This window comes from Pelecanus crispus, chromosome 2, assembly GCF_030463565.1.
Source record: "Pelecanus crispus isolate bPelCri1 chromosome 2, bPelCri1.pri, whole genome shotgun sequence".
NCBI lineage: Eukaryota > Metazoa > Chordata > Aves > Pelecaniformes > Pelecanidae > Pelecanus > Pelecanus crispus.
Genome location: NC_134644.1, coordinates 9,985,672 through 10,008,516, shown reverse-complemented (window position 1 = coordinate 10,008,516; position 22,845 = coordinate 9,985,672). Strand labels below are relative to the sequence as shown.

General features: G+C 50.9%; 1 protein-coding gene across 1 annotated transcript; it reads left to right on the top strand.

Moving 5' to 3' along the window:
• The first annotated feature begins 9,411 nt into the window (after nucleotides 1–9,411).
• On the top strand, nucleotides 9,412–19,970 carry SHH (sonic hedgehog signaling molecule). The gene is made up of 3 exons (XM_075705816.1): nucleotides 9,412–9,720; nucleotides 15,414–15,675; nucleotides 19,264–19,970. Exons 1-3 carry the CDS (start codon nucleotides 9,412–9,414, stop codon nucleotides 19,968–19,970), a joined length of 1,278 nt encoding a protein of 425 aa, XP_075561931.1.
• The last annotated feature ends 2,875 nt before the right edge of the window (nucleotides 19,971–22,845 follow it).

The following is a 22,845-nucleotide window of genomic DNA, read 5'->3' as shown; positions in this document are numbered from 1 at the left end:
GGATAGGTTCTTTGAAGAAAAGACCTTCTTGGATTTGTTTGGGTACAGCCTGGTAAAATGGTGCCTGAATCTCTCTCGGCTTCTAAGCTTTGCCACGATAAACAGAAATGAATAAAAATAGCAATATCAAGCTGCACCAACGTCTCAGCCTACTTAACTTGCCCTGGGATTCAACTGGATACTAATAGCAGAAAAATACTGATTAAGGCTGAGAAATTTTTCCCCAAATTGAATTCATTTTAACAGCACAGAGGAAGGGGAAATATTATCCTGCTCTTTGCTCAGCATATTTAGATATAATGACATAATATGAACGCATTCCAAAAATTGCCTCTCTTCAGGTAGTGCATTTTGGAGTGGTTTCAGAATTCCCTTAGGTTATATCAGCGAAACGTTTTCCCCTGTCTAAAAAATCACTAAGCTCTCAGTGCCCAATTGTCTGTGTCACTTACCTTGTTTACATGGTGGGTTATTTTCTAGCCTACGGCCTGTGCCTGATTTTGTCAGGCTGCCCTTATGCTACTTTGTGACTATTTTGATTTTCAAGCCTCCATGCATAAATTATGATTTATTTTGCTTTCTGAAAGAAAGGCTGAGTGAAGTAATAGAGTGTGGGGTTTTGGCTTTGTTTTTTATTATGAATATTTCAAGGGTGTGGTTTTTTCTTATGAAGAAAACTCTGTACTTCCAGCAAATTTAATTTTTACTTCTATATAGAAAAATATACACAGAGAAGAGCTGAAATAAAAAGAAAAACAGTATCTTCTGTTCAAACCTTAAGAGATGTTAAGTTCTTATAACTCCAGCGTTGGACTGAGAGACACACCATACTCCTCAAATCTGGCCTGCTTTGGTCATTAACATTGTTTTACATATAGCTGGGTACACTGTGCACTACAGTATTGTCAATGCGTTGGTACTCCATGCCCGGAGAGAAGCCATGTGCAGAAAACATAGTTATGTGAATAAAATAAGCATCAACATCAACACTGTCTGATTTTGAGCATTAGTGAGGCACATTACTCTTCAAGACTTACTTAGCTGGTTTTACGATAGCGAGAGCCAAAAGATGAGGGCATAATTGAACTATTGCCCAAAGGCAATTACTGATTGAAATTGATTAATTCTACAAACAAATTTGACCAATAGATTAGTTGTCACGTTATGGCAGATTTGGGCAACACTGCCGCAGTTGTGAAGGAGACATAACCGTCTAGTATGAATAGTTAATACAGTTTGTTACCCTGCAGAGCTGCTTGTTGAGTTACCCAAGGAAATGTCACTGGGGAACTGAGCAGGGCATGCTACTTTGATGCTATAAAACCATTGTGTTACCTCTCTGCTTTTATGTATGAATCTGAGGAATTGTTAACAGCACCAAGAGCAGTTTGCTCTGAGCAACACAAATGTAACGGACTTAACATCAAAGTGATGCAAAATCCACTGAAAACAACAGAAAGGCTCTGACTGAATCCAGAGGACTTTGAATCAAGGCCTACCAGGGTCAAGTCTGCCATCCTAATGGGTTTTCTAAGGGGATCCTGTGGGAAATTGGAAAAAGGATTCCAATTTCTTGAATCCAGGGATTACTGAGGTTTCAAGCTACTGCTTTTGCAAAATCATCGGTTCAACTTCAGCTTCTTTCCCTTCCAGCCCATGACACAACTGCACAGGAGCACAGAGCTTTGTGGTTGCACAAAAGCACCCTTTGCACCCAAGAACCCTCCCTCCCTCTAGCCCCCCAGGAAAGATGCTTCAGAAAGCCATTTGAGGTAAAAATGATCGATGCTGCTACTGCATGCCCAGAAAGAAGCTGCACTAAAGAGTTCCTTACATCATCATGTGTCAGAAGATGGTGGGATTTAGATGCAAATCTGTCTGCAGTTACCCAGTCCTTCCAAGCACGGAGATTAAGCTGCCAAAATGGGCATTTTGTTACATTATTTCTGAAAACAACCCATACACTGAAGATGATGCTGAGTGTGGCAGCCTGCTTCTAGTTGCGGCTTCGCACCGATTTCACAACTGTTATTAGTGACTTGGTTTGCATGGGCTTCTACACAAAATTCAAGGTTTTGGTTTTAGCTTAGCAAGCCCCACATGGCTTGATATGAGTGTCCAGAAGACTTCCCAAACTGTCACACAATCCGGCTGCAGATGTGATGGATGAAAGATATCCTTCTGAGGTTTCCTGGTGTTAATATAAGTAACTTCATTAGATGACTGTGCAGAGGATTGGGCCCTTCTCTGTTCATGAGGACGTATTAGCTGATGGAGCACCCCACGCGCAATTTCCTGAGCTCTCATATCTGCTTCTTCGCTTGGAAAGGATGGAGTTTTGTTAAGCTTTCAGGAACATTTCAGAGCCCTTTTTTCCACTATCAAGGTGTTTTAGAGGGAAAGGACATAAATGAGCAATGTGATAGATACGGGGAGCTCTTATTTTGGTTGGGCAACAGATGAGGCATATGGGTAATTTATTGCACTATAATCGTGTTATGTGATATCGATGCTGCAGTATTAATGACTGCAAAGTGCCCAGATTGATTCAGATGGCCATTTACTGTCATTATTACAAATCTAAATAAATAAATAAGAGCAATTGAATTGATGTATCCAAGAAGTGTTTCAAAGTCACCCGGTGACATATATCTAGGCACTTGTGAACAGAGAGCGACTCAAACAATATCAGGGACATTTTTTATTGGGGTCAGAAAGAAATAGAACAATTAAGTCATTTTCAGTCATATACAATGTATTAGGAACAGTTTTAACAAGCACATTGCTAAACTGACTAGCATGAACAAAGCATTTTAAAAAGCTGGGGTGTAAATATGCCAGGAAAAAAGAAAGAAAACATGTAAACTATGCTCAAAAATAGTCTGCAAATGTAAGGAAACAAGAAAAACTAAGACAATCATGCACATACCTCTCCTGCTACCATGGCCCAGTGAATACAGTGGTTACCATGGCTGGATCTGGCTATGAGGTGGACTTTAGAGGGCAAGCTTTGTTTCTGATCTCTGCCCAAACAGAGCGCCTTGATCCAGTCTGATGGTTTGTGTACTTTGGGCAAGCCAACTTCTCACTGCAAGAGCCAGCAAGTTAAGTTTGAATTTATCTCATGCCTTCAGGTTTCTCTTAGCATCCCCTGTCTGGCTGTCATATCATAAAGACTGAGAGATGTATTATCACTCGATATTCCAAAATATGACTCTGCACTTTTCTCCTAAAATGCACAAACAGTGCAAGTCAGAGAGCTAGCATTACTTGCATTTTGCAATGTTGTTTATGTATCAGCCTTTTTTTTTTTTTCTGAACAGAAAACAGTACCTTAAAATGTGGATCTTGCTAAAAGGTAATCATTAACCATTTGTGGAGAGTATTGATGTATATCAAACATACGTCCTTTTTTTTTTTTTAATGTTAAATTCACATCTTTGTATTAGCTTTAATAATCCTTGGTAGTGAAAGCAGTGAGAGCAAGCCTGTTAAAATAAATACCTTCTTCATACTCAGAGATACATTTGAGAATAGGTGAGACCCCAAGACAGCCAAGTAAGAACCTGTTAGTATTGATCTGCATGGGAAAAAAAATCTATTTTGGCTCTTCATACACCCACAACCTCTAATGATCGACTCAGTTGCCCAGATAAATTCCTTAGATAAACAACCAAAACCCAAATGAACATACTAACTATTAATACTCCAGTTAACAATTTTTATAACAACAACAATAATAAGAAGATAGATTTCTTTTGAAGGTTTATCTTTAGCAATGTTTATATGATGCAAACATTGGATCTAAGTCACCTGCCAATGATGCAAGTCAACATTACAACTGGGACTAAACTTTGGGTATTCTCGTACTCACGGCTGGTGCTTGAGCAGCTACATTTCAATATCTCTTAATTTTATGGGTCATCAGAAACTCAAGAAATTTGTGCCATGGTTACTTCTTGCCTCCGTGCACTTGGATAAGCTCACACGCACACATATACACACACATCACAATTCAATGTACAGGGGGACAAGAAAACAACTTTCAAATACTTGGTTATAAAATTGCCTGCTATAAAAAAAATAAAGCTCCAAACCTTGTCCATTTTGTTTGTTGCTGCTTTTTTTTTTAGACTTAACACCTGCTTTCGAACTTCCACTCCTGGGGACTGCAGAAAGCTGTGTAAGCTGTGAGGAAGATGCTCGGAGGTTACTCCCAACATCGAGCTCCCCTAGCGGCTGTTTCCCTCCCACCTTCCCTGCATGGATAGAAACACCTCGGCTGGGATTTTCCCCACTCATGACCAGAAGGAAGTGACTGAAAAGGGATGCAGATCACAAACCAGGAAGGAAAAAAAAAGTGATAATCGTTCCTACCTGGGGCTTTTGGTATGGGAGAATGTTGGGTTATTCAAGGAGAAGCAAAGAGACCTAAAAGAGGTCTAAGAGATTCTCTATAAAATCAGAAACTATGTATTGCCCTGCTGAGGATAGAAGGAATCTTGTGGGAAACTCTGCTTTAAAGTTTGGGTTAAGAGCAAATATACACACAAAACATAGGTAACAATGTCTTATGACTCATGCTGCCTACATTAATTTTTGCATGTACGAAGGAAGGCTTTATTGACCATATTCAAGCCAATGATTAGCATTAATCCACAAGCAGGTAGATACAAAACCTGCAAAATCAATGCACGTAGACACAGTTATTCTGGAAAGCAACCATCTTCTGCATCTCCATACGCACAGCATATTTTTTTCCTATAGCAGAAATGCTTATAGACTATTGCCAGACTAAGGGCGTATCGAAGCAGATACCAGGCTTCAGCTGCATCACTCCCTGAATTTTGCTGACTAACCAAAAGGGGTGGAAAACTATGAGCTTAATTTTTCTTGTTGGTGCCAAGGTTTTGGGTTTTTTGGAAGGAAATTACGAGGAATAAGACCTGTTCTGCTTGTCACTGTAAAGATGTAGTCGCCAGCTAGCCTGTAATTCTGAACTGAAATTCCTAAGTTGATTTTCATGGTAGATATTGCAATACCACCAGGATAGGGAACGAGGGATGTGTAACAATTCCTTTAAATAAAATAGTTTAATATCTTCATGAAGGAAGGTGGGGTATGTAAAAGAAATAAACAAAGCTTTAGATGAAAAGCCTGTCTGAGTCTCCTTCCATTTACACCAGTATTACTCTAGCATAACCTCTGGTTTCACTGAAGTTAGTCATGATTTACTTCTCTGTCAATGATCGCTTCAGTCCCAGATTCCTTGAGGAACATCACAGGTGCAAAGAGGCTACAAGAATGGAGATTTAACACTCTAAAAATGGATAATTTATTTTAAAAAATCATGTATTAAGGGTGAGCACACTGTCGCTGTTAAGGGTGATAAGTAATTAAGACCCAGTTAAAAGTTACACAAACATTTGCCTCTCCAGTCTTCTGAAGGAAACATCCTGTATTTTGGGATTCATCAACCAAAATATATCAGTGTGAGAAAACTCAGGGAGCTTAAGCTGGCCAACGAGCAACCTCACTTGTGCGGTCTGAACCCTTCCCTGGCTTTATGCAGAGCAAACGGCAGGCAGCAAGTCCATATTTCGGAGAAAAAAAAAAAAAATAAAAAGAAGATAAAGAATAACTGAGATTCTCAGATAGCTTGGCCTGGGCCCAGGTGCACCCACTGCCGCCCCTCCTCAGCTCGGGCCCCGTGGGGAAGGCCAGGCCAGTGTGGCCCCACAGCCCCATGCATGGCCCCGCAGGGCGGGGGAAGCCTTGGAGCCGCCATGGGCTTTGGCAGAGCCACTGGAAAAGCCCGTATGTCAGCGCGGAAAGCCGGGCCATGGGGCTGTGGTGGACACTTGCACAAGAGCAAGAAAAATAGGACGCCGTGGGGTCAGCGGTAGATGCTCCTGGGACTGTGGTGCTTGCTGCACCGAGAAGGACCAGGGGTCCAGAAGACCCAAGGGGCTCCCAGGGCTTTGGGGCCTGACAGGGAGCCTGGCGGCAGCTCCATGAAGATCCCGCCTGGCGGCAGCTCCATGAGGATCCCGTCTGCGCAGGCAGGGGTGGGGGAGCAAGTGAGTCTGCACTCAGGGGCCTTCCCTGGCCCCCTCACCCCGGGCAACCCTGAAGGGACCCCGGGGCCGCTCCCTGGGGGGGCAGCAGTGGCTTTGGTTCGTGGTGGCGTGGGCAGAGGGGTGCAGGGCATCTCGCTCGTCCCCCAGAAGGCCGGGACAGCCTCAGGCTCCCTCCCCAGGGGGCAAAAGAGCGGCCTGCAGCTTTGGGGGACAACAGGACACAATGTTGATTTTTTATCATCCACGACCAAGGGATTAATTCCTCTAAAGAAGGCATCAGTGCCCGGCTGGTGGCTGCTGTTGTCGCTTGATTTGGGGTTTTTGCCGCTGTTAAAACGTGAGTGCGGGCAGGGATGGGCGCGGGTCGGGCGCCGATGCTCCCCGCAGCAGCGCTGGGCGGGGGCTGGGGTGCCAGGGACAGGGCACCCGCCGGAGGGAAGCCTGCTCCCGCCCCTCTGCCCGCTGGGGGGGGTCTGGGGGGACTTGGGGGTTATTTTTCCCCAGAAGCTGTGGCATTTAAAGAAAAGAAAAACTTAGCGTGGGCAGGAGAGGCAGGCGCATCCCGGAGGCCCGGGGAGCGGCGGGGCGGGAGCGGCGGCCGGGCTCCCCCCGGCTCCCCCCGCTCCCCCGCTCCCCCTGCTCCCCCCGGCTCCCCCGGCTCCCCCCGGTCCCCCCGGCTCTCCCGGCTCCCCCCGGCCGGCTCCCGGCGGGTCGCGGCCATCTCCAGCCTGCGCTGAAACTGAGCAGACCCTCCCCGCACCCCCCAGCTCTGCTTTCTTTCACATCTAATTTGATAGGAGGGTGATTTCAAGCTTCCCACAGTTACAACTTTTCTTGATTTCTCCCTTTGCCCCCCCCCCTCCCCGCGCATTTATTACTTGCATTTAATTAATTCCTTCTTTGCCTTTCCTTTCCTGTTAATCTTTGGGTGACTGCTTTGTACATATGGCAATCTGATAATGAGGGAGTTTATCCTTATTCTCTATACTTCTTCATTGCGATGTCCACCCGTCTAGTGCCTGGGATATCGATCATCTTTCCTGGGGGAGGGGGGCAAGGTAAGAGGGGTGGTAAAAGATTTGCAGTATCCCACACCATTAAGAATAGCTTTTATTCCTTGGCACTGTTTAATCAACTGTTATATCGAGTCATGCTGTTTAAGCAACCACATCAAAAGAACATACCCTCTTTTGTATAAATTATATATTCCTTGTATCTGTCTTCTCACATGCACGCAGACGGGGAGATAAAACTTAAGTTTGTTTTTTAATAGCACGAAGCAGGTATTTAGCTGTTATACAACTTGTTTCTGCAGCTAAGTTGGCTGATAAAAACCTAGAAGCCAAGCTGCTGACTTTTTAACTTTTTGCTCATTCCCAAGTCAAAACTTCTAAATTTAAGCTCGGAAAGAGAAATGAACGATTCCCTGAAACTCTACAGAAAAACATAAATAGCAGAAGAAATAGCAGAAGAAAAGTGTAGGCTAAAGAAAAGGGGAGAGCACCAGTTAGAGTCGGTGTGAGAGTTTCGGATCACTTCTTTCGGCTGTTTTCTAAAGTTTACGTAAAAAGACCACTTTGTCCCTTGAAAAGCCCGTCCTGTCCTGCTTGTTACAGTTTACGGATATACAACTTTTTTACCACTTAAAAACTAATTTTAAAGGCCATTTTCACATGGTTTAAGTTGATTACGACTCAGCTCGATGTCACAGACCGGAAAACTCCCATATAATTGCTCACCACAAAGAGCTTTTTTTTTAAAAAAAAAAAAAATAAAAACTTTAAATAAAGTTGATTTTTTTTTTGTTTGGTTTTCTGAGAGAGTGGACTTTGAATTACTTCAGCATGTCGTCCTGGCATTTTTAAGAACTCCTAAAAAACTCCTGAAAGTTTCTAGATCCTAGGACAAATTGTATTTTCTTAGGAGCAAGAGTAAATGAGCTCTTTACAGGCAGAGAAGTGTTTGTTCATATGGGACCCTGCTCTTCTGTCTAACCTGCTCTATCAGCCCCATCTCTGCAATTTTGCTCGTCTCTCAACACCTTTGTCTGATTAGTAGCTTTTGGAGATCAGGATAAAGACATCACTTGCCACGCTGCATGAGATAACAATTAATTTAACATTAAACTTATCCCCTTTCCATTCACGTTGCTTGGATCGATCTCTGTTAATTGTGTTTGCGGATGCTTTCAACACGACGCTTTTCTTAAAAACTTAATGACACCCCGCAAGGAGGTGTAAGAGTCTAAAACGCTCCTCTTCGACTTCGACCAAAGAAACAAAGAATATAGCCCCAGCGTGCTCAGGAGACCATCTCTTTTTAATCAGATGACTTTTCATGCACTTCTGAAGATACAACATTATTTTAAACTGGGTGATACTCCTGGTTTTATTTAAAAAAAAAAAAAAGGTGCCATTTAGATCTCTCCACGTTGCAGTTGTGTGATACACAAGTCAGACATGCTAACTTCATATAACTGCCGCCTCGCATCAGACTCACTTGTTTCTGCCTTTAAAGCAGTCATTTATCAGCTAAAAGGCGAGATTGTTTGAAAATATACGTCTTTAGGAGGGAGAGCAAGCTCCCTTTTCAGGGGGAAAAAACCTGTTACAAAGCCACATAGGTGGGTGCGCTCTTAAATGGCACTATTGCCCCCCTGGGCGTTAATATTTCCCCAATATGTTTCTATTCGCACGGCTCCCCGATAATTCGGCATTTTATTTAACCGCAACTGCCCTTAGAAACTTGACTTGCACTGAGGCAGCCTGCTAATCTTATTTATTATTTTTTTTTTCTCTTTCACAGAAGCATCTGTTCCTCTTGCTGACAAATGTACCATTCTGCCAAGAAAGTTTTTGAAAAAAAAAAAAAAAAAAAAAAACCCAGCGTGTAATTGATGTTATCCCAAGAAAGCGCGATCTCCACCCCTCTCAGCTCCAAGCCCTTCAGGTAAAAGGGAAAAAAAAATCTTTCAAGAATTTGTTGCCTTTTTGAGGGTTAAAACATCAGAAGACAAGCTTGTCTCGCCTTGGCCAATCAGCTCTCGGCCCTGGCAGCTATAATATAGAACTAAAGGCAGACTCCTCTCACAAGCGTCTTGCTTTGCTACCATTAAAATCAGACCCTTTTTTTGTCTCTCGATTGCTGTCTCCCGACCAAACTCCGATGTGTTCCGTTATCAGCGACCTAAAGCCTGCCATTCCAGCACCTGTCTTGCTAGGGATCGGTGGATAGTATACGATTCAGAAAGCAGACAAGGACATAGGAGGAGAGAGAGCTCTAGAGAGACAGCCAGGGATAGGCACAGAGAGCTTTGAAGTAATTGGATTCAATGGACGAAATGCTGCTGTTGACAAGAATTCTCTTGGTGGGCTTCATCTGCGCTCTTTTAGTCTCCTCTGGGCTGACTTGTGGACCAGGCAGGGGCATTGGAAAAAGGAGACACCCCAAAAAGCTGACCCCTTTAGCCTATAAGCAGTTTATTCCCAATGTGGCAGAGAAGACCCTAGGGGCCAGTGGAAGATATGAAGGGAAGATCACAAGAAACTCCGAGAGATTTAAAGAACTAACCCCAAATTACAACCCTGACATTATTTTTAAGGATGAAGAGAACACGGGAGCTGACAGACTGATGACTCAGGTAGAGCCACAGAGATACCTGTATTTGTGTTTGTTAACCTCTCTGAGCAATCCTAAAGGACGCATCTGTCTTAGTATTTTTGAAAGCCCCCCCCTTTCCCTCTCCCCCTCCTCCCCCCGCCCCTCCAAACTCGGCTAGTTTCCCCCATTGAATGTAAATACCATCTATCCAGACAAGTTAGCAGGGGCTGGAGCTGGAGCTATCTAGGTATTTGGTGGGGGAATCTGTGCGATACTTACAGTCATTACCGTGCCATGGCGTTCCCTGTAACTTGGTTAGAGATTGCTGTTTGCATTTGTCCCCAAGGATGCACTTTGATCAAACGAATTGCATACAGCTCAGAGGACCCCAAGTGTATAGTGACCGCCAGGCCACTCACTCATTATTACAAACGCAGTCCTCGGTTGCTACGCCTGCTGACTTGATTTTTTTCCTATATTTTATTTCATTCCTTTTTTTTTTTTTGCTTCATTTCATTTTAGCCTTCATTATTATTTTTTTTTTCCTCGCGAGCATTTTCTAAATTTAGTAGGCATGCAGTCGTGCACTCACAAAAGGCAGCTGAAGCCGGATCGACCATTCCTCTCCTGGTTCCGTATTATATAGCTCGTATTGCAATACCATCATTTGCAATTGTGCCCATCAGAGCGTAAATATATTGATATTTCTTTAAGGATGCTCGCCGCCAATGCTCTGGTACTTCCATAGGGGAGGGACTTGCAACTTATCGGCATTGCATCACCTTCTGTTTTAAAAAATCTGATGGCACAAGGTTTACAACTGGGTAAATATTGGATCTCGGGTGGAATCAGATTGCGGAACCATTTTATGCAAAAAAAAAAAAGAGAGAGAGAGAGACAGAGAGAGAGAACCTCTCCGCGAGTCACCTCATAATTATTATTCATGCTCAACAGAGAGCTCGGTGAAGTCAATTGCTCTGCCAATCCCGGAGTTTCTGAAACTACATGCAATCTAGACACTGGAAATGGGTTTCCTCCAAATATAGGTCAACAGCGCTTTTTTAATATTAATACATTTAAGCCCCACCTTCAGTGCTAGAACAGGACTCGCCTGGAAGGACTAGGCGGGGAGCGGACGCGGGGAAGGGGGGGGGGGGGGGGGCAAGGGGGGTGGAATTTCCCAAACTCTCCCCGTTCCTCGGCCTGATTTTCCGCACGTTTGCCGGGTCTCCCGGGGCGAGGGACCGGCGGCCGCCACCATCTCCTCCCGACCACCTTAAATCGCACCGTACCTCGGAGCGCGGCGGCGCGCCTCTGCCCGCCCGCCGCCGCCCGCTGCCCCGCGCAGGGGTGCGGAGCCGAGCGGAGCCGATCGGAGCCGAGCGGTGCCGAGCGGAGCCGAGCGGTGCCGAGCGGAGCCGAGCGGTGCCGAGCGGAGCCGAGCGGAGCCGAGCGGGCGGCGGTGGCCGCTCGGGCGCGGCGCGGCCCGCGCCCCTCCGCGCCCCCGCCGCCCCCCGCGGTGCGAGGCGTGCGGCGAGCCGGCCGCGCCTCCCGCATTTTCAGCTCCACTTACTCCCCTCGCGTATCGATCGCGGCGGCTCGGGTTTCGCCCTTCCCTCCGCAGCCCGGCGGCGGCGGCGGCTCCGCGGGAGACGGGCTCCCGCCGGGGCTCGGCGCATCCCTCCCTGCGCGGCTGCGCCGGTGCGTGTGCGCGGCGGGGCGAGGGGGGCGGGAGGCGGGCGGGAGCGGTGGGCTGCGGGCCGGGGGCGGCGAGCGGGCTGACCCCGGCCCCGCGGCTCTCCCGGGGCACGCCGCGCCGGCTACGCGGCTGGCCGCTCTCGCTGCATCAGCTGGCGGCATCTGAACTCCTGACCTTCTGTCAACTTCCCTCAGACGAACGAAACGAAAACAAATACTTTTTTTTTTTTTTTTTTTCTTTTCCCCCTTCTCCTTCAGTGCTTATTCCCGTGCCTTAGACACAAAGGGGGGAGGTGGGCTGAGGGCAGCGGGGCCGGCGAGGCCGCAACGCCGGGTCCGGGCACGGAGGGGAGCGAGGGGGGGACCGAGCCGGGCCCCGGCACCCCTCGGCCAGGCGGGGAGCGGGGAAGCGGAGCGGGGCTGGGGAGGGGGCGCGGGGGCTGCCCTTGCCCACCCTTCCCCCCGGCGCGGCCGGGTCCGCAGCGCCCCGGGGTGCCGTCCTGCCGCCGGTCCCTGCCTTGCTTTTCCCTCTCGGCCCCGGCCGGCACCCTCTCCTTAAATCCCAGCCCCTAAACGCCTGCTTCGCGAGCCCTTCAACCATGGAGAGATCTTCCCCGAGTAGGATCGTTAAACTTGCAGAATAGTTGCCGAATGCATTAGCCGCTAGTTAATATTAACTCCAGAAAGGGGGGGAAGAAAGCGCAAACAGAGGTAGGTAAGTCAGGTTCTCAACTTTGCAGGTGACAACAGCAGTTTGCTGAAGGCTCCCCCCTTCCTCCCCTCCCTCCCCCCCACCCCAGCCATTGGCTGGATCCGGGGGAGAGATAAGGAGGCCAGGTCAGTATGATAAAGCTGGAATTTGTATCAAATAAAATAGCGATCTCGTGTAATGCAGGCACACAACCGGTGCGTGATGCGAGGAATTTAGAGATCATCTTGGCATTTAGGAAGCCCACCAGGTTGTTTACACTGACAGGTACCTGTTAAGTGTTTCCTTCAAGCAATTCATTTGTGAAGAGATTAGGAGCTGGCAGGAGAGGGCTTGTTGAACAACTTTGCCTCCACACAAAGCGTTAGTGGAGGCAGCCCTGCTGAGCTTCACGGTGGCTGAACAGAATTGGGCTTGATTTGTGGCACACGACCCAATGAATTAATAAATAGTCTGGGCTTCACGGCTTTTGACTCTGACAATCCAGCTCAGGCAGTATAAAAGGGAGGAAAGGCCTTTAGGAGGTCGTTTCTTCCTCTCTATTTCGCCTGAAGGCGGGAGCTGGTGCTGGCAGGGCCGGAGCGGCAAGAGCCCCTCGGCGCTGCCCGCACCGCTGCCCGCACCGCTGCCTGCCCAGCTGCCTGCCCAGCTGCCCGCACCTCAGCTGCCTGCCCAGCTGCCCGCCCAGCTGCCCGCACCTCTGCCTGCCCAGCTGCCCGCACCGCTGCCCGCACCGCTGCCCACCCCGCTGCCTGCCCCTCTGCCCGCACCACTGCCCGTACCGCTGCCCGCACATCTGCCTGCCCCTCTGCCTGCCCCTCTGCCTGCCCCGCTGCCTGCCCAGCTGCCTGCCCAGCTGCCCGCCCAGCTGCCCGCCCAGCTGCCCGCACCTCTGCCTGCCCAGCTGCCCGCACCGCTGCCCGCACCGCTGCCCGTACCGCTGCCCGCACATCTGCCTGCCCCTCTGCCTGCCCCGCTGCCTGCCCAGCTGCCCGCACCGCTGCCTGCCCAGCTGCCTGCCCAGCTGCCCGCCCAGCTGCCCGCACCCCTGCCTGCCCAGCTGCCTGCACCCCTGCCTGCCCAGCTGCCTGCCCAGCTGCCCGCACCTCTGCCTGCCCCGCTGCCCGCACCGCTGCCCACCCCGCTGCCTGCCCCTCTGCCCACACCACTGCCCGTACCACTGCCCGCACATCTGCCTGCCCCGCTGCCTGCCCCGCTGCCTGCCCCGCTGCCCGCACCGCTGCCCACACCGCTGCCTGCCCAGCTGCCTGCCCCGCTGCCCGCACCGCTGCCTGCCCCGCTGCCTGCCCAGCTGTCTGCCCAGCTGCCTGCACCTCTGCCTGCCCAGCTGCCTGCACCGCTGCCCGCAACGCTGCCTGCCCAGCTGCCTGCCCCGCTGCCCGCACCGCTGCCCACCCAGCTGCCCGCACCGCTGCCTGCCCAGCTGCCTGCCCAGCTGCCTGCCCAGCTGCCTCCCGCGCGCCCTGTCGCGCAGGGCTGTCGCCTTATCGGTGGCTGGGACGTTTGATCCTTCGCCCCCCTTCCCCCTGTAAATGAGCGGAGGAGCGTATCCATCCTCTCAGGTGTGCGAGAGAGAGAGGAGTTAAAATAAAGCAAACTCGACTTCCTTGTGCCGCTGCGCTTTGCTGCTGGGAACGGGGCCGAAACCCAAACACCCGGCTCTTTCCATAAAACCGTAGGCCGGAGAGTCCAAAGTGAGCTCACGGTTGTGTTTTACATCTCTCGGGGACGTGCGTATTGCTGGAATTGCTTTTTATGGCTGTTGATAGACACACGGGAACTTTCTTGTTGAGCAAGCTTGTCACGTCCCTAAAAGTAGCGTCGTGGGGGGAATGGAGGAGCTTTGCCTCTGCGGGAGCTGCGAAGGGGGCCTTTGCGGTCTGTCACTGGGCGTGCTGGGAGCACACTGCGCAGAATGGTCCTGCAGAAGGCCGAGCATCCCAGTCAGGCCAGCAAAAGGGAGGGAAGAGCAGTTTGCTGCGTCCCGCCGTGGCTTTAATCCACATCAGTATTTGCATCAAGCGAGCCACCTCGTGTATATCCACGAGTTATTTTCCTCTCAAAAAGGTTGGGGTTGGGGGGAGAAGTTGGCAACGTGTGTGTTTCCAGCTGTACCTTTAGTCAAGCGCTTTTCAACGTTTTTGGTGCTGATTTCCTATTTCGGGGGCTGGGGGGGGGTTGTGTGTGTCCTTTTCCCCTACCGCTGGCGCATCTATTCCGCCCCCTTGGCTAAGAAGGGTCTAAGGAGCCCCCCCCCCCCCAAACTTTCAGGGTTTCATTTAGAGCTCCCCCCCTCCACCACTGCAGCCCCTCCTTCCCCCCATCCCGCCCCCAGGATCTGCTCAGTCCCCGCAGGCCCCCGCTGCTGCAGGGCCCGGTTCAGCCCCGGGGAAGGCCGGTGGCTCCACAGGAGCGATGGAAAAACCCTGGAGTGCTTCTCCACGGAGTTGGAAACGTTTCACTGCACACAAAGAGTCTCCCAGCTTGCATAGCATCCCTGCTTCGCTTAACTTCCCTCCTTGGCCCTCCCTTGCTTTTCATCTTCCCACTAAGAGCTATATTATTGTATGGATTTGCTCGGCTTTGTAGGCGAGCGCCGATGTATGTTTGAAGCGGAGTGAATGCTCCCAGCCCATGCTGCTTTGAGGGCTCTAATGAGTGATGGGCGACGGGAGAGAAAAAAAACCCTACCCCTCCCTCCAGCACATAAAGGCTGTTAACATGTATTGAGACCCCTTTCAACACAGAATTAAGCTGAAAAGACCCGGAGAGACATTCCGGGGGGGAATCCGTGACTCCGAGATATATGGCGAGTGTTTGTTCTCGGCAGAAACTTCGCTCTCGGGAAGGGGACAGGGCACTTAGCGGCAGGAATTTGCTCGGTGCAGGTGGCTCTGAGCTGACACCCTCACACCCCAGCGCCGGGGGGGGCCCTGCCCCTGCGGCAGGTGCCGGCGGAGGGGGCGGCCCTGGCCCGGCGGGTCTTCGTGGTGTTTCACCCCCTCTTCCTCCCGTGCCCCCAAGTTTCATCCTCCTCCTCACCTGCCTCCCCGTCCCTCCCTGGCAGCGGGGCAGAAGATGCTCAGCCCTGGCTCGGCGCATCCCGCAGCGCGTTTTGGGCTGGGGGGTGGGGGGGGTGTGGGGGGGGGATGGATGCACAGAACTGCCGCCGATTTGGCTGGGGAGGGGGCGCAGGATGCCGCCCGGGGCGGGGGGGTGGGTGAATGGTGGGGGGGGGGGCTCTGCTCCTGGCCGCAGCAGTGCCCCCCGCAATGCCCCTTCCCCGTGTGCCCCTGCCCCCGCAGCGCTGCAAGGACAAGCTGAACGCCCTGGCGATCTCGGTGATGAACCAGTGGCCCGGGGTGAAGCTGCGGGTGACCGAGGGCTGGGACGAGGACGGCCACCACTCCGAGGAGTCCCTGCACTACGAGGGCCGCGCCGTGGACATCACCACCTCGGACCGGGATCGCAGCAAGTACGGCATGCTGGCCCGCCTGGCCGTCGAGGCCGGCTTCGACTGGGTCTACTACGAGTCCAAGGCGCACATCCACTGCTCCGTCAAAGCAGGTAAGGCGGGCAGCCTGCCCGGAGACACGTCGGGGTGTGGGGGGGGGGACGGGACACCCCCGGGCCACGGCTTAGCCCCCCAGAGCCTTCTCCGCCCTGCCCAGTGCCGCCCGGGCCCCCTCCTCCCCGTCGCCGCCGGGCCCCGGCCGCCCTGCCCGCCCCGTCGGGCACCGCTGGGGGTGCGGAGCGGCCCCCCGAGGGCGCAGCCTAAACCCCCCCCCCCCCGCCTCTTAGTGCTCCCGCCGGCGCAGGAGTGGGGAAAGGATGGGGAGGGGGCGAGAAAGGGATGGCGGGGGGGAAGCCCAGGCAGCTGCAGCACTTTCGGACAGCATTTTTATTTGGGTGATTTGCTTGCCCAGCCTTCCCACGAGCGCCGCGCCGCAGCCACACACCCTTCTCCTCCCCCCGTGGGATTTGCTGCTCTCCCCATCCAGAGCATGTTCAACACAAACACTCGTGGCCGTCTCCAGCCGCCCCGCTGGCTGCACGCCTTACTCGCGATCGCTAATCTCCGAGTGGGAGCCGGCCAGGAAAATAAATAAGGAACGTGGTCCCCTGCCTTCTTCAGCGGTAGCCGCTAGGAAATTCCCAGATAGGGATACTCATACATATAATTTTTTTCCCTCCCCTCCCCTGTGCTTACAACGCCACTCGCTGTCTCAACCCGGGAACAGCTCGCAAGAAGTCCCCAACTCACCGAGCTCATTTTCTTAACACTTGGCACTTTTTTAGGGAGCAAAACAGTTGGCAAGTGCCAGTCCCGTCCCCCCAACCCCGCCACCTCCCTCCACCCGGCTGCATGGCAGCTAAAGCACTTTCTAATAGCATCCTCTAGCCCAGCAGCTCGCTGGAAGTGTCAAGACACACTTGGCTGCAAAAGAAAATAACGGGCTTTCTTTAAATATAGCTGTTTGCTTCGAAACCAGCAGCCCCAGGGCAGGGAAAGCGGCCTGGCCTGGCCATGGTGTCTGCAAGAGGGGTTCATCCCCCCGCTCCAGCCCAAAGCTCCCCAGGGCTGAGCCGAGGCAGCACCTCTCCTGGCCCACTTGGGCTTTGTCCTGAGAGCCTGCTACCGCTTTTGTTCAGCTCCTCGGTCCTTTCTAGCCAAAAAAGAGGCCCTGCAAAGCTATCATCCGTGCGGTGATACGAAACATCCCTTTCAATAGCAAGGATGGGCTTTATAGCGCAAGGTGTCCGATTGTGGCGTGCGATGACCTTAGCCCAAGTGCACCCCTTAATCCACCCCCACGGGTGTTCCATAGGAGAGGAGTAACCCCAAGCTGCTCATTGAGATTCGGCACACACGGACTCGGGGGCAATATTTAGAGGGTGTCAGGCAGGGTCGTGTGACTGTACCACGTGGGCTGCAAGGGAGCAGGCTTGAATTCCACCCGCTCAGCCTGATTTCAAACTGTCCAAACCTCGTTTCATGACAGAGCATCTTATGAGAAGATTAAACCCCATAATGCCAGGCAGGAAGATTCTTTATCTAGATCTCTGTTTGCAAAAAGTATGATCCCGGAGACTGGAATGCAAAGAAGAGTTCCCCCAAGGCCTGAATTATTGTCACCAGGACAGAGGAGGGAGAGGCAGGGGTGGTAAAAGGGACATTGATAATGCGCTACAGCAAGTATTTAGAGCAAGCTTCTACATTTAAAATTCAAATACAGATCTTGAGTGCCTTGGAAAAGTGGCTCTGCTGTGCAAATAGTGCTTGGAAGGTCCTGGGTTTTTTGGAGAGTATGTGTGTGAATTGGCACATAGGGTTTCTGCACCTGAACAAATAGGGAGGGGGAGAAAAGGGGGGGAAGAAGCTGGGAAAAAAATGGAAGTGTCCTCTCTTCCAAGAGTGTCTGCATTTATTACATGAATCAGAATGACAATGCTGATCCTTTATTGGATTTTAATTAGAGAACCCAAACAAGCACTGCTCAAAGAAGCAGATTTTCACACCTCTGCCAATTCACTGGCATGTTTGTAGAGCTGCTACACTACTAGATCTATTCATCAAGTCCCTGAATATGCAAACAAAGCTCTAGCCAGACCTTTACCGCCGGCTTGTAGGAAGGTGTAGTTTGCTAGCAGAAGGCTCTACATAAAGCACATAGCTTGTTTGTTGCCATGTCCTCCCTGAAGAGGCCTTGGAGATCTCGCTGCTTCATTTCTGAAGGAGAAGTGATAAAGTCGTTAGCAAATCAATAACGGTCTAATTTTCACCCTTCCTGTCCTTCCTGAGAAAGTCATTAGGAGACACTCCAAGGATTTATTTAAATCATAAGAGCTTCAGTACCAGCCACAGAGGCAAAATATAAAATCTGACTGCCTTTAGGAGATAAATCACTAGGACTCTAAACTGGCACAGGGAGTAACTGGGAGAAACCAAGGGAGGGATGAGGAATGTCAACAGCTGTAGCAAAGACACTTGCTTCCATAACATGCTGTGAGCTACTCCCAATATATAGAAAATCGGGGCTTTTAGGAACACCGCAGAGTCCCTTGGTTAAGTCAGAGACCTGCCTGGAACAGGGCAGAGGTCCTCTCCCACCGCCCCGCACATGGCTGAGCTTCCAGAAAGGGATTTGCAAGAGAAACTTAAAGTCTCATTGCTATTTCTGCTTTCTTTAAACCTGCGATTGTTCCTTTCGGTAGCAGTGGAAAGCAGCTGGTGACAGCATTTAGTATCTAAACTCTGAGTAATTCCAAGAGCTGGAGGAGGTGAAGGAGGGATGTGCTTGGGTCTGGCACAGGCGTGGCGCTGCCCAGGGACCACACGCCCTGGGACAGGGAACAGCATCCTCCTTCCAGTGGGGTGGGAGAGGTGAGGGAGATGCTTTTTTTTGGAAAGAGGAGTGAACTGGAGTGCTGGGGACGCCGGGCAGGGATGTTACGGGGGGTGACGTGTGCCCCAGCAGCCGCCGTGCCATGCAGGAGGGCAGCGAGGGCTGGGGGCAGCGCGGGGTCCCGCACAGGCTGATGGAGGGGGCTCGGGCAATCCTGGCGGTTGCTTTCCAGTGGGCGATGGGCAAATGCATGTGCTCCTCGGGGCAAAGCCTCCTCCTGCTCTCTGCTGTTGGCTGCCCTAGGTGGGCTCCTTGAGTAGGAGCTGCGTGAGGACCCCGAGGGCTGCGAGCACGGACGCTCACCTAGAGGAGGAGAAACATTATGCCAGCAAAATTGCTCAGCTTTGAAAGCCTGAGAGTTAGCCGACATCAGGTGTCGGGCGCAGGGCAAACAGCATCTGGGTGGGAAGCTCTTCCAGAAGAGATTTGTTCCGGAACAGCTTTTTCAGGGGAAATATTCTGGCCCATTTCCTTAATGAGACAAACCACCCCTGTAACTCGTAGCCCAGAGGGAGACGCATCGGCTCAAATCTGGCAGGAAGGGGGCTTTCACTTGACCTGCGGAGTGCAAACAGGGCACATTTGTAGACGAGGATGGAGGAATTTCAGAGGCGACCGAGGCTGCATCCTGCACCTGTGCCTCTCGGGCAGGTCGGGGCGGCCGGGGAAGCGGTGTGTCCCCTTGTGCCCCCACGCCCCGGCCTGGTGCGTGCCCCCTCTAACCCACTGTGCCTCTCTCCTTGCACAGAAAACTCGGTGGCAGCCAAATCAGGGGGCTGCTTCCCCGGCTCGGCCACGGTGCACCTGGAGCAAGGCGGCACCAAGCTGGTGAAGGACCTGAGCCCCGGGGACCGGGTGCTGGCGGCCGACGCAGAGGGCCGGCTGCTCTACAGCGACTTCCTCGCCTTCCTCGACCGGGAGGACGGCTCCCACAAGCTCTTCTATGTCATCGAGACGCGGCAGCCCCGGGCCCGGCTGTTGCTGACAGCCGCCCACCTCCTCTTTGTGGCCCCTCAACACAACCAGTCGCAGGAGGTGACCCCCAGCAGCCGGGCGCTCTTCGCCAGCCGTGTGCGGCCGGGCCAGCGGGTCTACGTGTTGGGCGAGGGCGGGCGGCAGCTCCTGCCGGCGGCCGTGCACAGCGTCTCGCTGCGGGAGGAGGCTTCGGGGGCGTACGCCCCGCTCACCGCCCAGGGCACCATCCTCATCAACCGGGTGCTGGCCTCCTGCTACGCCGTCATCGAGGAGCACAGCTGGGCGCACTGGGCGTTCGCTCCCTTCCGCCTGCTCCAGGGGATGCTGGCCGCCCTCTGCCCCTCCGGCGGGGGGGCCCCGGTGGGTGCCCCCGCCGCCCCAGGCATCCACTGGTACTCTCGCCTCCTCTACCGCATCGGCAGCTGGGTGCTGGATAGTGACTCTCTGCACCCGCTGGGCATGGTGGTGCCGTCCAGCTGAGAGCATCCCGTGCCACCCCGGCTGCCCGCCAGCCTCTGAGGGAGAGACAGAGACACGGAGAGAGAGAGAAAGAGAGAAAAAGGAGAAAAAAAGGAAAAAAAAAAAAAAGAAAAGAAAAACCTAAAAGAAAAAAAAGGAAAAAAATTTACATATTTTTAAAAGAGAGCACGGATTAAGACTTAAAAATAATATTAATAAAATAATAATAATTAAGTAGGACAGTCCAAAGTAGACTTTAAGGGAAACAAAGACCCCGGGAAGTTCTGTTCTGTTTAGTTTATAAATATATATATATTTTTATTTGTTCTTTTGTTTTGTTGTTTTGTTTGTCATTTTTTTTTTTTTCCTCCTCTCCTGGATATTTATTTCTTTGGTATTTTGAATAGATGTTTTAAATGATATGAACCGGACCTTCAAGAGCCTTAAATAGTTTCTTTGATAATTTATTATCATGTGAACTGTACTCACAGGAGAAAAAATTATTTTGTGAGGCCAAGCAAAACTGCGCAGAGTCTATTTTTCTACATGTCACGTGTGTCCTGACTTTCAGAAAGCAAAATTCTGTACTTTCCCATCTCTCCATTACATTGCTCCTTCATTTCAGCAAGTCTAAAAAACAAGCAAACAAGCAAGCAAACACACAAAAAAGACAAACTTCATGGGGGTCCGTAAATTATATTTTTATACACAGAATTGTAAATTAGATTTTTTTGAGAGATCAATACTTAACTGAATCACATTTCGTTTTTTGAAATAGTGTAAAATATGAGAATATATTATTTTAATTTAAATAGTTTCAAATGTAATGTCATTTCCTGTATTGTTTTCCATGTTTTGCTTTGTAAAAACACCATTTGGCCATGTTCATGGAAGTCAAGACTGTTACACAAACTTTTTATTTGCAAAAACCGTAAGAAACTTTGTTATTTTTAACTTCAAAAAAAATTTATTAGAAAATAATATTTTTTAAAAAGCGCACATGGCGGCAATTCTGTGATGATGGAGACAGTAGTTTGTACAGAGGAGAGAAAAGGATGTTTTGCATTAATAAATTGAGAAATAACTGCTGTAAATTTACTAAAATGTATTTTTGAATATTTTGTAATAGTTTTAATAGTTTTATAGAAATAAAATGTGCCATGCACAGTCTGGTTAGTATATAATAACTAAGAGTTCCTGGTGCATCCCATTTTTTTTTTCCTTTTTGCTTATTGGTTTAGGAAACATGATGCCTAAAGGAGTGCCCATTATTTTATTTAGATGTGTTGCTTATAACTTTTAATTTTGGTACTTTAATTAAGGAAACAAATCCATCACATCTGCACGTAACCTGGAATCTCTTGTACTAACAGTAGAACCTCACTTATTCGCACGAGCGACTGGGAGTCGCGGTTTCCCTTTGCCGGAGCCCCGGCTCCCCGTCTGTGCTCAGGTGATGCTCCCCTCTTCCAGCTCCAGCCCCGGCTCCATGTCCACCTCCTGGTCTGGTCCGGAGACCGCAAACAGCTTTTAAAATTGATTTCTGAGGGTCTTAAATCAAGTTTGCTTTTTGAAGCATGTTAATCTGAAGGCAGGCCGCTGCCTTCACCTTGTGGCGGCACCGGGATTTTAATTGACTTAAATTTGGGTGCCCGGAAGGTGGAAATCTGGGAGAAAGGCACCATCTTTGGTGAATTAACTGGGATTCATGTGGCTGATGCTGGAAGGAGATGGTCACCAGATTTTGTTGGCCACCTTGCCTGAGTAACAACGCGGAGCTTGGGGCCACCAGGAAAAGAACAAAACGCCCTTTGCAAAACAAAAAGGAGGGATTAAAAATTTGTTCATTTATTCTGAGAGATGTTCCTTAGCTGTAACGCGTCAGAGTCCGTCCTGAGCCATTGATGGGTGAATGTATTGGAGCTGTGTTTTAGGAGCCGCGTGCTGGGGCCAGTGTTGCATCCACTGCCTGGTCCCAGGGCGAGGGGCTCGTCCTTGACGGGTGCCGATGAGTGAGGTTCTGCTGCACCGCGTGCTCCTCCCCGGAGGGTTTCCAGGATCCCTTTAAAAATTTTGCAAAACATTGTGTGTGCGTGTGTGTGCACGTCTGCGACAGGACCGTGCCGGAAGGGAGCTTTCCTTGAATGTCTTCTCACCTTTTCTTCAGTTTCCATTACTCGTCGGTCTAGGACGTTCATCCATCGGGCAGCCTTTTGCTCCAGAGATGCAGCCATGTCCTCTGCTGGGATGGATGGCAGCTCCAAGAGGCCTCCCAGGATGCCCCTGCCTGGGGCCACCTCCAGAAAGTGTAGACCATGCTTTCCCACACTGAAAGCCTGGGAGCTTCCAGAGCAGTGCCAGGAGCCGGTGGCCGAGCTCCGGGCACGAGCACCCTCCGTGTCAAGCCCTAACAGACAGATGTGGTCTCTCCTTCCTGGCAGCTTCTAGTCCAGGGCCACTTCCACCCTCTGAAGCTCAGACATGGCCGAGTGGTGAGACTTTGGTGCGACCGCTGGTGTGCTGCAGCGCCCGTGTGGACCACTGGGATAGGAACCAAGCCACCCTAATGCCCACGCGGTGTGGAACATCACAGGGGAATGCGGACTGCCCGGTGGGTGCAGGGGACCTGCTGCCCGCCCCAGCTCAGACTCTGCCGCTTCTGTGTCTTTGGGGTCTGCTGGTGCATCGGGGGCTGCAAACATGTCTGGTTTGGGGCACATCAAAATGTGATCGTGGAACAAATGAGTCTCTGCTGTAAGAATTTGGCCTTCGTACAGCGGTGTCTGGGCATATGAGCTCTCTTACCCCTGTCTCTGACTGGTGGCTGGCATTTTGTAAGGCCTTTACACTCAAAAAACGATCATGTTGGAGCCTACCTTCTCTAGAGGTCAGGCAG